At 39.3% G+C, this 15,814-nt stretch overlaps 1 protein-coding gene across 2 annotated transcripts; it reads right to left on the bottom strand.

The window, feature by feature from the left end:
- Positions 1-9,025: 9,025 nt before the first annotated feature.
- On the bottom strand, positions 9,026-14,330 carry LOC118781740 (keratin, type I cytoskeletal 42-like). 2 transcript variants are annotated; one of them, XM_036534768.1, is made up of 9 exons: positions 13,885-14,330; positions 12,538-12,666; positions 12,115-12,197; positions 11,648-11,804; positions 11,389-11,550; positions 11,052-11,177; positions 10,522-10,742; positions 9,943-10,025; positions 9,026-9,440 (listed from the first exon to the last, which is right to left on the bottom strand). In XM_036534768.1, exons 1-9 carry the CDS (start codon positions 14,197-14,199, stop codon positions 9,328-9,330), a joined length of 1,389 nt encoding a protein of 462 aa, XP_036390661.1. In that variant the 5' UTR covers positions 14,200-14,330; the 3' UTR covers positions 9,026-9,327. The 2 variants fall into 2 exon arrangements, with proteins under 2 accessions (XP_036390661.1, XP_036390670.1); XM_036534777.1 differs by lacking the exons at positions 9,026-9,440; positions 9,943-10,025 and having other exon boundaries at positions 10,518-10,742; positions 13,885-14,329.
- Positions 14,331-15,814: the final 1,484 nt, after the last annotated feature.

Here is a 15,814-nt window from a genome sequence, read left to right as displayed (position 1 = left end):
TGATGGTTGAATGCACAGAAGGCAGCCAGTCTACATGCCCATACATGCTAAAGCAAAACTGTAGGAAAACGATCTAGTCTGTCAGTTCTGTAAAACCTCTCTTTGGAACTATCAAAGCACTTGCATATAGATAGTCATTGAACCATATTTTTAGTTTAGTTTCAACTGAAGAAAGCTATCAGATTAAAATGCCATTGATTTATGACCTGAAGCACCAGTAATCAAATTTTTTGCCACCTTCAACAATTAGGCATTTAGTAATATGTTTCAAAATTGAATGTAACGTTTACTAAGAAAACGCCTGTTTTGCTGTAGACACCTGTTTTGCTGTAAAATTACAGTTTTCTGAGTTGCTAGCTGGTGACAGCTGGTGGCAGCAGTTTCCACAAGTGTAAATCCTTTAAGCATATGTGCAAGTGGTAATTGCTCAGTTGTTCAATTAACAATCAGTCCATAATCATTTATAAACTGGCAACTGTAAGTTGGTGTTGTTGAAAGGAGAGAAGAGAAGACAAAGAAGGGAACCACAACCAGGAGACTGGAAAGGAAGGAAGGGCCATATGTGTAGTGGGACAGCAGCAAGATGGAAGATGTGTCCAATGAAATTCAGGCCACAGTTGTAGTCCATGTGATAAATCATGGCCACACAATATGGGAAGGAGGGCAGAACACAATCTAACAAGATCAACGGTGACCTTTCCACCACTCAGCTCTCGAAAGAGTGGTTTGTGGCACACCCACACATAACAATGATGTTCCTCCCCCCATATTTGTCATTTCTTAACCCCATCAAGTAGTTCTTGTGCTGGATTGAAAGTTTATATCCGCAATGTTTTGTTGTCAAATGAAACATTTAGACAAGTGGAAATGAAGGCAGCTCCTGGTATGGTTTGTATCTCTGAATTGAATTCAGTTCAATTCTTAATAAACAAAATATATCAATGCGATGTAAGAAATAGCATCAAATAGTAATGCACAAACATATCACATATGACAGTCATAAGAGTGAAAAACTTCAAATGCTCAAATCAGTATGACAGAGCCAGTTAAGAGTTCATCATGTGAGGTATAGTGCTGTGAATTGAAGTTTAATGCTCCTAGGCACAAACAACTAGAATGTCCACTTCCTTGTAGTCTTGGTCCTTTCTATCTATGGCTGGATGGCACCAGAGCAGATTCAGAGAACAATGGTTGAATGGGATCCTGTGTGATCCTCTTTGCCAGACTCAGAGTGAATTTCTCACTAAGAGCTTTAGTGTTTGGGAACCGACAGAAGACAATCTTGCTGTCATGATTGATAATTCTGTTGATTTGTTCAGATAAACAATGCTACACCCTAGCTTTGATTACAAAAGATTAAAATGCTATGCAAAAACATCAATAAAAGAGAGAAAGGATGCCAACATTAAAAGGTGGTAGTTTTCTCATGAGGCATAACCTTTGCTGTGCTTTACAGAAGGCGTTGGTGCTGGCATTCCATTTCAGCTTGTTGGCAGTTGTTGTTCCTTTGTTTTGCCTTTCTCTACAAACTGGATCTCATTTCCATTCATTAAACCTGGTGTTTTGTGTCAAGAGCCAGGGAATTGTCAGTGCACTGTGTAAAAAAAAATTCATTTCCTGTCGTTAGTCATTCTGATTCATATTAAATAGGCTGACTAGGGCAAACTAGGGCAAAAGGGGTAATTTTCAAAGTGACCTGTGCCATCATTTTTGTGGAAAATGAAGAAAAAAACTGTGGAAAACCTGTGTTCATAGATTTCTTTGCACAATACGAAGCACACATTTTGGGGTCCATCAGACAGGAGTCTTTTTTTTTTTTTTTTTGCTAAGAGGCTACTATTTATAGTATTGAAGGTGAGAGGGTGAGAAGTCTACAAACGCAATCCAAGGATATGATTTGGAACTTCCAGATTTTTGTGTATGTTCAAAACAGTTATTGTTGCATCCTCAACAGCTTTCTTTCTTCTTTTTTGATGGATAAAAGTGCATCAGAGGATTCTGCAAAAGATTTGTGCCATTTTGCAAAACATGAATCTATTCTGAACCTTGCATTTTCAACTGTTTTGAAAAAGTGAATATTATGTCAAGAAATGCTTCTTAGCAATATAGAAATATATGTAATACAATCTACAGAAATCTGTTGCAGCAGTGTTTGCTAATTCACTGTGTGTGAAAGCATAGAACGACAAAGCTTTTGATTTCATTTTCAGTCTGAAGTCACCTATGTCAAAGAAAATTGAAGCAGAGGGAGTAGGAGAAACAGTTGTGAGAGGTAGGGATAGGGGTGTGAGAAGGGGGGCGAAGGGGAACAAAGAAGGGTAACAACTGTTGATCATGTAATCAACTGTGAACTGACGTTCATTTGATGGGAGGGCGATGCAGCTGTCCAACTTCACCATCATATTGCACAATGTGAGGCCTCACCACAGTGCATCAGTTCCATGTGCACCTAAGGATAACAATGGTGTATCTCAACATATACTCACCTTTCCACAATGTAATTAGGGATTTATTTCAGCATGCCAGTGGAAACTTTATAACCACAACCCTGATGTTCAGGTCACAGTCATTGAGAACATGAACTGAGCCTTTGATGACATCACCACAGAGGCATGCCAAGGTTGGATTCACCAAACAAAGCTTTTAATCAAAGATGTTTGGCCAAGGATTATATTGCACTAGGCGTGAAATTGATGAAAATCTACCGCCTAATGCAAAAAGACAGGCAGGATAAGGGATAGTAAATATCTATGTAGTGGATGTATCTACTGTCTATCTATGTATCTATCTGGTAAAGATTGCTGGTCAAAGTTATGATGTGATGCACACTTCTGAAAAGGTGTTGTTCTTCTTTTTGTCATCTTTAATGAAGAGGTTTTTTAATGATATTTTCTTTTTCGATACTATGGGTGTGATTTTTATTGTTGATATGTCAAATTCTGAGAAACTGAGCTCTGAAAACTGAAGTATGTTTTTTTTTTTTTATTGTATCACCTACTCTCAAATTCAGCACTATTGTTTCTAACAATGTATACATCTAATTGAGAACAACTATAAAACTCATTCTTTCTTTCAAATTATTATATCAAAAGCTTTAATTTGCAGTAATTTAATCATGATGATTTGAATTTAAATGAAGCCAACAGAAGTACTGGGCAATCACTTCCTCGTCTGTGAAAATGGGTTTTCACACACCATTGTATGGTCTTTTCTCAAATCTAAAAGAGATTTCCATGAACAGCCATGTGCATTTTAGGGACTGAAAAAAAACATTCAGTAGTAGACAAAGTGCAGAAATGGGCAGTGTATGTGATGCAGCACAATTGATTTCTGCACTGTGATCGTTTACTCCTAGTTTTATTCCTAAAGATATGCGTGAGAGATGAAATGCTGATCTGCTTAAATTTGGTTGCACTCATCAACAAGCTCCAGATGTGGTCAGCCCATGGTTTATGACCTGCTCAACAAAGTGCGTCTGATGTCATTAAACCTCTGTCAACTTTGCCTTTAGATGATTTAGAACTGATTGATAAATTAAGAATTGTGGGGTTTTGTATTTGTACATTGACTGAAACATAATAACAACTGTACCTAATTGTCTTCAGCTGCAAATAGTGCCTACATTTTTAACCCTTGTGTAATATTCTCTATACACCCCTTTTCCTCAGGGTCAAAAATGACCCACCCTCACCACACCCCTATGATAAAGCCTCTTAATTGAATTTTAAACCCCAACTCTATTTTGCATGAAGAAACAACCTGTCACTCATCAACAATTTAATAACAACTGTGTTTTAATAACTTAATAACTGTGTTTTCCTACTTCACGGTGCAGAGGGACTGTATTTATTCAGTGCACACCACTTTTTACTACAAAACACACATAATGATTTTGATTTTTTGTGTTTATTATTTCCTCTGCTGTTAAACTCAGAAACAGGTCATTTTTGACCCCTAAGGCAACAAAAGGGTTAACACTACACTATGAAACACTTCCCGTATTCATCAGTACTCAGAATTTCCAAATAGTGTTAGAATTGAAAATAACTACAAATTCTGAAAATGAGTTTGTGAATTTGAGCACTGATGTTGTGCACTAGATATCTGTGACCTTAAAAAGTTTCAAAAAAGTAACTGAGAAGCAATTAATTATACTGCTGTATGTTAACACATCAAGAAAGCCGTTTGTGCACTGTTATTACAGAAAATGTCTTAGATATTTCATATTCACAATTTTTAAAACAAAACTTTCACCTAATTGCATACCGTTTCACAATTTATAAAGGGAGATAAGTAAATTTACTTCTAAAGTTATATAAACTTTACTGTTAAAGTTATATAAAGTTATGAGGAAATGTATTTAGGTTAAGTTGAAGGGTCTGCTAAAAGTTCCTCAGACAGCATAAAAAAAATATTTCCTCCATGGTTAAAGAACAAAACAGTGGGCCCAATGTTAAACATTTAGCATTTATTTGTATTATAACCTTTACACCAAGCAACCTGTGGTATCTCCCTTTCCATCTCACGTTGACAGGCACACACAGGCTTGCACCCTCAGTCCCAAACTCACACAAATACAAACAAACATCTGAATGGGTGGCCCCAATATGTAGTCTCAGTTAACTGACCGCAGTTTTGCCCTTTGTGTCTGAATGTGCCATAGGGGCACCTCCCATTTCCTGGCACATGTTCCATCACCTGTGACAGCTGCCAAGTTTCGAGCCTTTGTCAGCAGCAGTTAGTACACTCCAGGCATCCCAGCCACACCCTCTCTGAAGCTGCAGCCACCGAGTGTGAGGAGCCTTTTGTTCTTGTAGGAAACATTGTTATGATTATTAATTATTTATATGGCTTTGTAGTTACTTTTCTTGTGCAGATTCACATAATTGCTGGCAAAGATAACAATATTCCCATAAAATTTCAAAACATAGTATAATTTTAGATCTGAACAATTTTTCAATGGAAGGTGGGTATATAGAATAGAGGATGTTTTTAAGGGTGTACGGCTTGTAGTTGTGACAAGCTACCTGACCATAAAGGTAGAATTTGCAGAATCTACCTACTACCTCTATCTGCTGCTGGTAAGAACAGGAAACACACTAAGAAAAGCAAGTAAATATAAAAATATAACATTAAGTAAATACAAAACAGGGTAAAAAGACATTAGCCATTTCTTTGACTTACCTCTGCCCACTTCAGGCCACCCAATATGAGCTTGCCAAACTCCCACACTTTTTATCTGGTGTACTGATTAGCTCAGGAGATTCCTAGTGATACTGATACTAAGGCAGGCTGGCGACATTTTTGCTTTTAATGGAGAGGCATGTACCTCTGCTATATTTTCCCTCTGTCCTTGCTTGCCCTCTACTGGTTGAAACATCACATGCCCATACCTCTTCAAAGGTATAGAGTTAAGGTGATACTGAGGTTGTGTGTCTACAAAATGGTGAAATATGTAAACATGTAGGATTATAAAATTAATCTTGTCAGTTGCACATAACTGCTGGGAATAGTTCTTGGATCATATATTTCACTTTATAATCCAAGACAGCATCAATGTAAATAACATTGATTTATTTTTGGAAGTACTGGTAATCAAAATTATTTTATTACCTTCAACTATTAGACATTTAATTCAATTCAATGTAAGGTCATCCGAGTATGGTTATGGTTATCTGAGTATATGAACATATGAGCTGTGTAATTAAACACAATTTTGCAGCCACAGAATATTTTTCTGTAAGATTCTAACATGCAAGTGCATGCACGTGACCAACTGTACGGCGTATACTATACTGCACATACACACACCTTCAGTACATATACCTATTTGGAGTGATGGGAGAGCCCAGTGTCCGTCATTCCATCAGAGTTATTTAACTAAGTGAATATTCTGATAGAAAGACAGCTACCAGATTGTACAAAAAGAAGTGGCACTCTGACACACTGAGGAAGTTAACACATACTTGAAAGAGTTTTACAATCCACAGACCTGCTATGACCTGAGTCATGTGCCAGACATACAGAACTATCTTATCTACTTTAGGTAGTCTGGACTGAGCTACCTAACATGTTAGCAGAATTTCATTTTTTATTAATGTACAAATCAAAAATTCATATTCATATGGTATAATTTTGCTGTTCCTGTTACTGGTCAAAACAGTGATGGGAATGCAGTAGTTTTAACACAGCATGGTAATGGAGCACTTCACAAAAAGACTCTTACATTAGATGAAAAGATATCATTGTCCGAATTTAAGATTTTAGCAGGCAAAAAAGTTAGACACTCATATTTGTTTTTAAGGCAGAAATTGGGGAGTAGCTTATGCTTATTTGTATTATTATGTTTTTGTGTTGTATGTGTTGTGATCGGCTTATTTATTGCAATGCAATGCACTTCCCTGCTGACTTTCTTGCTAGGTCTCCTGGAAAAAAGTTCCTAGCCTCAAGAGAATCCTTGGTTAAATAATGATTAAATAAAATGTTTAAAATAGTGTAACAATATTTCTCATTGTTTATCATTTGCTTTATAGTTATGACATTGACAATGAGTGAATAACATTTGCCTCTGATCGGTTTTAAATAATTTGTTTATGGTTGGTTATTTATGGAAGTTTTTTGTTAGTTTGTTGTGTATTGGAATGAATTTTAATGTATCATTATCAAAAGCAAAGCGTAGCAGCAACTGTAATTTCTATGTTTAGCCAGTGTATGTATGCAAATCAGCCTCATTCAGACCCTGGCTTGTTTTTTGGGTGTGTTCTGGTAGCTCTACTAGTTGGGGCTGAACAGGTTTTTTTTTCACAGCTTCTCCACTTGAATAGCTCTGCTGATTTGCATTTTCAGTCCATTGTTTGTTCTGGCACCCTGTCACCATGCAATCTGATCCTGCCCGTCCAGTGTGGTTTGTTTTGACTCAGTCATGAGCCGATCTGCTGGGGCAAGTTAATAAACTTTTAAAATGTAAATGTAATATCAGTGATAGCATACTCTACAAAGGGAGGTTTCTTTGTGTCAATTTTTGTCCATATTTTTCTACTTGTGTATCAATTACTTATTGCACACAAGATATGTTTTAGTGGGGCATAACCAATGTGGCACTGTTGTACAAGTACAGTCCTCAGCTAATGAATGACTATTTACTGTGTTTTTGTCATTAACATATATGCTGTGGTATGTTTGTTGCTGTGGTATTTAATAGTTCATATGCATTAACATATATGCTGTGGTATTTAATAGTTCATATGCAAAATGTAAGATTTTTTCATGGAGACACACAGTGTTCTGTGACAGACAAGTGTAACACTAGCAGCCTCACTAACAGCAATCCTGTTTTCACAACTTATGTCTGGAAGGGAAAGGAAAGCCAAAACTGAACAACAGGCTAATCCTGTTTGTCAAAGTCTAGTTTCATTCTAGTTAAAAGTATGAAACCATTCTTCTTGCACAAAGTGTCATAATCTTTTCTAATTGATTTACCTGGAAACAGAATCAAAATGCCTTCAAATAGAGAAAATATTCTGGTTTCTACAGATTCCTCGGATCAGTGTTGTGTAGTTTTCCATAGTCACACTGACTCTATGGCCTTAAATTCTTGGCCACAGTGTGTATATACACCTTCTTCCTTGTAACATGAATTAAACAGTTAGTAAACATTAAGCATTGTTCGAGAACATCCTTCACTTTTAATGATGAGATTATATGCACAATATGAAATCATTCAAAACAATCTCTGGAACATCTTGATAAATTTTAGTTTTGTTGATGCTACACATCACAAGGAAGTGCGTAGGAAGTGGCCTTATGTATTAGTGATGATGATGTTGATTTCATATTTGTCAATATTATTCAATGTTTTATGCATAAGAATTCAGAATTACATTTAGATCATTCAAAGAACACAAACTGTGCATCTCGTTGTCTTGGAGTACTACCACACCACTGTATTTAAAATTACTTTCAGTTAAGTAGACAGAGTGTGACACCTGGTGGTCAAAATATGGTAAAAGATAGAGATTTATTGTCAATTACAGTAGCTACTCCTTGTCAGTGCCATGACAACATATAAGAACTTAAAAACAACGAGAATATATACAAAATGTATGAATATATAAAATAAGAGGAGTGTATGGAAAATAAATAAATACTACTACTCCTACTACTAATTCCTGTGCATTGACAGGAACAGCCAGCAGAGTATGTAGAAGTATCCATGTAACACTCTTGAAGTTGTGGTATGGTAGTAATATACACCATAGTTGTTACCATAAAAATCTCTGTTGCACACATATCTGATTAATGCACATGCTTGTATTATTATTTGTTGTTGACTTATTTATAGTCAACAACAACTTGGTCAGGCACTATACAGTGCAGGTAAAATAACGGTGGTGTACAGGATTTATGTAATCCTATAGCATAGTAAAAGAACGACAGCAGACTATTATGTTTTCAGTCACTGTCACAGTCTGTGTGAGCCAGCAATGAATTGTATGTATTTGTAAGAATATGTCAAAAAACATGAATTTCAAATCAAGCCCATCTCAAGACATTAAATTCATCATTACCTACCCTTGTGCATCTAAACTTTTTTTTTTCATATTTTCTGGATCACATGTAGGCATGAGTTACTAAACAATGACACAGACAAGGGGTTTGTCTGCAACAGTGAATTGAGTAACAGCCTGGATGCAGGTGCCCAGTAATTAGTTAACTAGCTAGCTAGCCTTACTGACTAGAAATGGCTCAATTCCTGTTGATAAGTATTTCTCCAAAACAAGGACAATACTCCCCACCAAACCAACAAAGACAATTTCACAAAGCAAAGTGAGACCCAAAATATCATTTACCAGACTTTATATTCCTTGTAATATCAAATAAAACATAATAGTGTATAATGTATAATTGTATGAATGGTGTATTATTTTGCTGTTGACTGTCAGTGCATACAGGTTATTCCCTTACTGTGGGGAAGAGTCACAAACTTCTCATACAAATACACATCAAACACAGAATTTGTGTGTTAGAAGTTTTTTCTTTATTTTCACAAAAAAGAGCATTTTGAATACCCAGCATCATTACATGTAAAATAGGCCATTATTACATGTAGCAGGATATTGGAAGGGCATTTAAGTATACTGGTTTTTAGACCTACTAATCCCTTGTTACTTCATAGAATAGCAATAGCCCTCCAGGAGTCTGACACTCCTGCCTGAAGAATTGCAAAGGTATAGGAAAGCCTTATAAGACAGTCTGGCATAAAAACATTTAAGCATTGACATAGACCGAGTAGCTCTTGTCTAGCATTTTCAAATAGCTACCGTTGGATCAAGGCTTGGTCACATCCTGGACATTCTCCTCCTCAGAACGGGACACCACCTGTCCATCCACCATCTCTTCCACTATGACCTTCACTCTTCTCTGGATATGAGGATTGTGTTCTGTATAGAGATTTATGATAAATACAGAAGCATGATTCATGCCCATACAAATACTGCAGTTACACAAAACAGAGTAAAACTGAGTTGAATCTCAACATAATTTGAGTGGACTGTAACTGGAGGAAAAGTCCTGAAGCTACACAGATAATTCAAAAAGCGCAGAGGGAGAACATCCCAGATTCTGTCATATCTCAAAAGCGCAGGCATATCTGGGCTTTGCCCTCTTAAGGCTTCTGCAGTTTTCTGCATGCCCTTTACAAGGACACTGTATATTCAAATTAAGCAGATTGTTATGGCAACACATACTTTTGATTCACACGTCAAATCATGACTTTAACAATATCCAATGACTTATGATCTCACAGTGGCTTCTAATGACTGTCAAGAATCATCTAAGTATGAAACAAACAATGCATGTATTAAGGTCATTTAATCTAATTTTATTCTTCTGTCTGAAATAGTTATAGGTGCTCTTGATTTCAGCTGGCCTTGCTCCACTCACCCTCCACTTCTTCAACCGTCTCCTTCACTAACACTTCCTTTTGCACGGTGGTTGTGCTTATGTTGGTGGACACTACACTGGTGCTACACAAAAGAAAAGACACAAAATTTAATGCATTTACCATCCAGGGACAAAATCAAAGCTGAAGACACCATGACCCTTTCAGTCTCCCCCTCCCTTCTGCAATATATCCTCCTGTCTGCCTCTCTCTTGCTATCTCTGTGTGTGGGGTTTTCTAAGTTTAGCAAAAGCAACAGTGATTAACTGATGTAACATTTGGTGAGTTTCACCAAGACCCAGTGTGTTACATCCCTCTCTCCCGCAGCAGTTTTCCTTCTTAGACCTGTGTCCTACATAGCACTACATTTCACTCCGCACTCATGTATGCTACCTTATATCCTGTATATGTTGCTTTCTCAATGCTCTTTATTTCTCAGATGCCCCTGTGGTCTTTTTGGTTCTCACTCCCCCTCCATGTACTTGCATCTCCTACGAGCCCCTAGCGCTTCCGGCAGCCCGTTTCCCTGATCTCATGCTCCGCACTCTGGTACCTCCCCCCACCTCCCCCTCATTACTCACCTGACAGCATCCCCGTCCAGCAGCCTCCTGTATTCGGCGATCTCCAGCTCCAGCCTCATCTTTATGTCCAGCAGAAGTCTGTACTCGGAGGCCTGCTGCTGAATGCTCACGGTCAGCTGCTGCAGCTCTGCCTCCATGCTGTTAATGCGCAGCTGCAGCTGACTGAGCTGCAGGCTGTAACGCTCTGTCACGTCAGCCATGCTCTTCTCCAAATGCAATTTCTGTTCGGAGGGATGGGGCGGCCAGTGACAGTGACAGGGGTGGACAAATTTAGGAGGAATGTTAGGAGGGGCAAGATGGAGGACAGATGCAGCAAAATGGACGGGTATGTGGGAATGAGTGAATGGAAAAAACATGCTACTACCATAATTTTTTTTTTACTGTTCTGGGTAATAAAGGATCACTCACAGTGCTGGCGACAAAGTTATTACAGACGATGACACTAGGGACCAATGATAGTACATCTTTTGCACCACCTGTTGGAATTGTTTTGTTATTGCACAATACAGTATCTGCATATTGTGCCATACCTGAGTATAGAGGCCCTGCAGCTCGATTTCCAAGTTCTGGTATGAGCGCTTCAGATCAGTTAGTTCTGTCTGTGATACCTTGATATCTTTGGTGCTGGTGGTCATCTGGCAATTCAGCCCTTCAACCTGACAACCAGAGCGGGAAGTGAGAGTGAGGATAGGTCAGAACACCCCTAAGGGTAATCATGGTAGAGCAGCTACAACATGCTCCTCGGTAGGTTCAACACTGGTAGAGTGGCAGGAATGGAACAGTGTTACTTTGTACCTTGATGGCTACATAGGCATTCTAGCATTTATGAATGTTTCTTTTGACATTTCGAATCTGGTCAAGACTAACCTTGCCCTGGAACCAGATCTCAGCCTCCTTGCGGTTGCGCTCAATCTGCGCCTCGTACTGCTCCCGCATGTCCTGCAGCTCCTTGACTAGGTCGGCCGAACCTGCACAGTCCATCTCCACATTGACCGCACCACTCTGCTGAGCACGCAGCACCTGCACATCCTGCAGAAAACAGATCAGAACTGGGTCACACCGTGCACAGGGAGGGTTTGCACCACCACATTCACATACCGCCAGCAGTCAGACAGCAAGACACCACCTCCTCGTGGCTCTTCTTCAGGAAGATGAGCTCCTCTTTCAGCCCCTCAAACTGCATCTCCAAGTCCGACCGGGTCATGGTCAGCTCGTCCAGAACCTTCCTCATACGGGCCACATCCCCTTCCGCCATCTTGCGCATGTTCATCTCCGACTCGTACCTGTATAAGTGACAAACACAATCCTGTTACATCGTAGTTGGAATGTATACAGTCTCACACACATGTGCACACATGTGTGTGTTTGTGCATGTGCGCATGTGAGTATAAGTGTGGCTAAGTGTGTGCATGTGTCCACGACATAAGAGAAAGTAAAAGTGTGTGACAGTAAATGTGTGTTTGTGTGTAAAAGAGAGAGTGCGTATGTGTAAATGAGATTAATATGCATGAGAGAGTGAATACGTGTGCGAGTGAATGAGAAAGAGTATGTGTGGGAGAGTGAGTGAGTAAGTGAGCAGTGGTGTATACTCACTTAATACGAAAGTCTTCAGCTGCAAGCCTGGCGTTGTCTACTTTCAGTGTTATCTGGGCTTGGCCAACATAACTTTCACTGATCTGTAAAAGGAAACAAAGATCCATCCATTCCTTAAGTACACTGTGGAGTTAATCCCCTGGTGTTAGGACAACTAAAAGGCTCTCTGAATATATTTTTTTAAATAACTGTTGTCATACAATAATAATTAATCAATTAAGTAGAAAATAATAGCAGAATAATTAGGTGTTCATGGACTCTTTTTCAAGATGCTAAAACAGGAGTTACCAGTTACCATCAAGGAAGACAATAATACAATGCAGTGTCACCTATAAATTAAAAGCAACTACTTATAATCCGCTACTATTTTAATATTTTGGATCATTAGATTATATTGGTTCTGTATTTCTCAAAAAGAGATACCTTTTTACGGAGTTCTGCAATGGTGGTGAAGTAGCCAGTCAGGTCCTTAGCTCTAACTGGGGATCTCTTTTCAAAGAACTCTTGAATCTGCAGCTCGAGCTTCCTGTTGGCCACCTCAAGGGAGCGCACCTGAAAACCACAGGACATACCTCTCAGTCCGATGAGAATACAAACAAAACAGTTTCCTCTCAACATTGCCTAACAGCAGCTCTCCATAAACCCAGAGCAGCTCCACACTGGTCTGTTCCCACTGTGCCATCAGGCTCAGTGTAACCCTTGGTGAAAAACTTGTAAAAAAGCAAAATGATGCCAGGTGATAGTAATATTGCAGAATTAACACATTTTTCACAGCTGCTTCATCAACATTGTACACTCTTGTGTAGGATTATTCACTATCCACAAAAAAAGCTTTTGGGTATAAAAACAGCAAATAACTCATGTCAATACATGCATAAGGTCAGTACATACACATTGGCAATAATATGTCTGCTACCCAAAACACTGTGATTATGATATATGCTATTAATATGATAACAATGTGACTCACTCACAATTAACAATATATTCCACACTAACTCGTTAATCTAAGGACGCACCATTCCAAATTAACGCAAAACAGTCGTCCAAAACTGGACGTCTAGTTATCATAAAATTGATGTTCAGACATGACAGAGCGTAACTCCTGCTGAAGCAGTAAGAATTAAGAGTAAAACTTAGTAAAGAGTAGATGCATTCAGACAGAATGCTATAAATATATCACATGTTTAATATAACATTGATATCTCATTTATGCAAAAGAGTATGTGTGTATCAGAGAATTTTTCATACCACGCATGTAGCATTTTACCATGCTATAAGAGTATGCTTTGATTCCTGCCAAGCAAATCTGGTAGAAATGATAAAATGGTATTGTTACCGTTACTTTGCGCTATTTACCATGATGCAGATGATTCCCTTTTTAGAAGGTATAGGGCGGGGTTTACAGTCAATAAAAATACAGATTCTCAGGGAAGTGACTATTTTATCCATCTAATCATAGAAATCAGGAAACTAAATGAGCGCGTAATGCATATCGCTTTACATATACAGCAATTAACTGTTTTCCATAGAGCGATTTGCTACTGGATGAACGGATGGAAAAATGTCAACAAAGCCAGTGAAGTAACGACAGACGATTTTGGTTTGCTTGTTTTGTTGTTACTTTATTTCCAGGTCGTTGATTCAAGGACAAGAGTACTGACGGTAATAATTTAATTATGCAATATTGTCACACCGTCGCATTTCTAAAGAACTAAGTCTGTGCGGGACGAGCTTTCAGAAGTTTTGGCTCCCCGCCACCCTTCTTACCTTCTCCAAGTAGGTAGCCAAGCGGTCATTGAGGTTTTGCATGGTCAGTTTCTCGTTAGCGCTCAAGGAGAACTCGGAGTTTGGTGCAGCCATGGAGAAGGAGGACACTGATCTGGACATGCGGGTGCCGTAGCTACCTGCATCCCCATAAACACTGGCCGCACGCCTGCTAGTAGAGGTATAGCTTTCCCCCTGCCCGAGATAATTCCCGCTAGAAGAACTAAACCCACTTCCAAGCAGGCTGCCTGAGCTGAATCCGCCGCTGCGCATGCTGGAGGAGCTGAAGGTAGTGCCTCGGCTAACTTTGACAGACATGACGACGGTCGATCGCAAACAAACTGGAGTTTTTTCGGAGAGAAGATGCGCCTGTCTGTAGTCAAGGAGACTGAGATAACAAAGTTGACACCTACTGCCTCTTTTATAGATACTCAAGCACAGGGAAGTCTCACAGAGCTCGCATGCCATGCGCTTCTAGAGAAAATCATTTGGGGGGTGTGGGGCATAATTGTTTATAATACGCCCTGGGGCGTTTGGCAAACATCGAAAAGTGATACAACCTGTTTTTCATGGCTTTCTTATATTGCATGAAAGTAGGCTACTGAAATATGTTAGGAAAGGAACATCTGTCATTTTTGCTTTTGCTAGATTTTGTAGCAACTGGTTTGTGTTTCCTATACTGTGCTTCGCCCTTGATGAACCCATTCAGATTTTAGCATTTCTTCACCACAGAAACCTCGGTCACAGCTGGTCTTCCATTTCAACCAGTGAGACCCAAAAACAAATAAATCTGTACACGTACAGTAGCACATCTGCGTCCTCTTATATATAAAGCCAAGGACCCCTAACAGGGCACAATGAGTGGTTCCCTGACTGTCATAGGTGAGAGGACCTTTGGTGACAGGGCCACATTAGAACTATCTTCCCATCATCTGATGTAGTCCTCACTGACACCTTGCAGCTCACTCACATGTTTAGTGGAGGATATAGCCAAAAAGGAAACCAATCTTGAGTGACAACCATTGCAAATACACAGTCAGTAAACACAGCTGGTAAACACCAAATCCAATGGAATATGAAGATTTCTGTGTTTGATAAGAGAAAGATCCAATGCTCCTAAGAGATCGAAGGAGTTTCACTTCCCATGGAAAAATAAACATGGCAATGGAGTTCACAGCATGTTGAAATGACAATTAATTTGTATTACTCTTACACAAGGGATTCCCCCTGGGGTGTGGGACAACAGTCCCTGCCTTGACTGTAACCTGTGGTGTGGCAGCATCATTGTTAAGCAAACACCTCTGGCTTCCCCAGAATGCAAACAAGCCATCCCACTGTAGCGAATCCCACAGCCGTCCCACATGACACCATAATGTAGCGAAGGGTGAGAGCAGTCACCTCACATCAGAGGCTTTGGCATTGTGGTCAAGCTGCAGGTTTGGCACCCCATAGACCTGGGTTCGAGGCTGGGTGGGGTGACTGCTCTCGCCTTTCGCTACAAGCTAAAACATCTTCCAGGGACTGAGGTGACTTCATACCTCCTTGATGGCTTATATAACATGCTGTGGGGTTTTTGTCCATTTGTACCAGGACAAATTATGTGTGCAGAAAAAAGCGCAAGCTGTATCTTTGTATTATGAAATGGTTATTCTAATGATTATATCAAATACCTTTTTGTGTTGTTGAAGCTGGATTGCTGGCATAACTCCAAGCCACTAACCTGGCTGTATGTGGGTGAGTGAAAACTGTCAGCATCTGCTTGAGGGATGATCTGAAAGTCATTTATTGAAAAAGGGAAAAGACTCGTGTTTACTCTTGAGGTGTGGCGTAAAGGGGCTCGGATCTAACCGCGAGTTCACAAAAAGAATATGAACAATCCTCAGTCTTTGTCGAGAAGAGATTTCCTCTGTTGCTGAGTGCTTACTCATTACCA

The sequence above is a fragment of the Megalops cyprinoides genome, chromosome 1 (assembly GCF_013368585.1).
Source record: "Megalops cyprinoides isolate fMegCyp1 chromosome 1, fMegCyp1.pri, whole genome shotgun sequence".
NCBI lineage: Eukaryota > Metazoa > Chordata > Actinopteri > Elopiformes > Megalopidae > Megalops > Megalops cyprinoides.
This window is presented reverse-complemented; position numbering and strand designations above follow the sequence as displayed.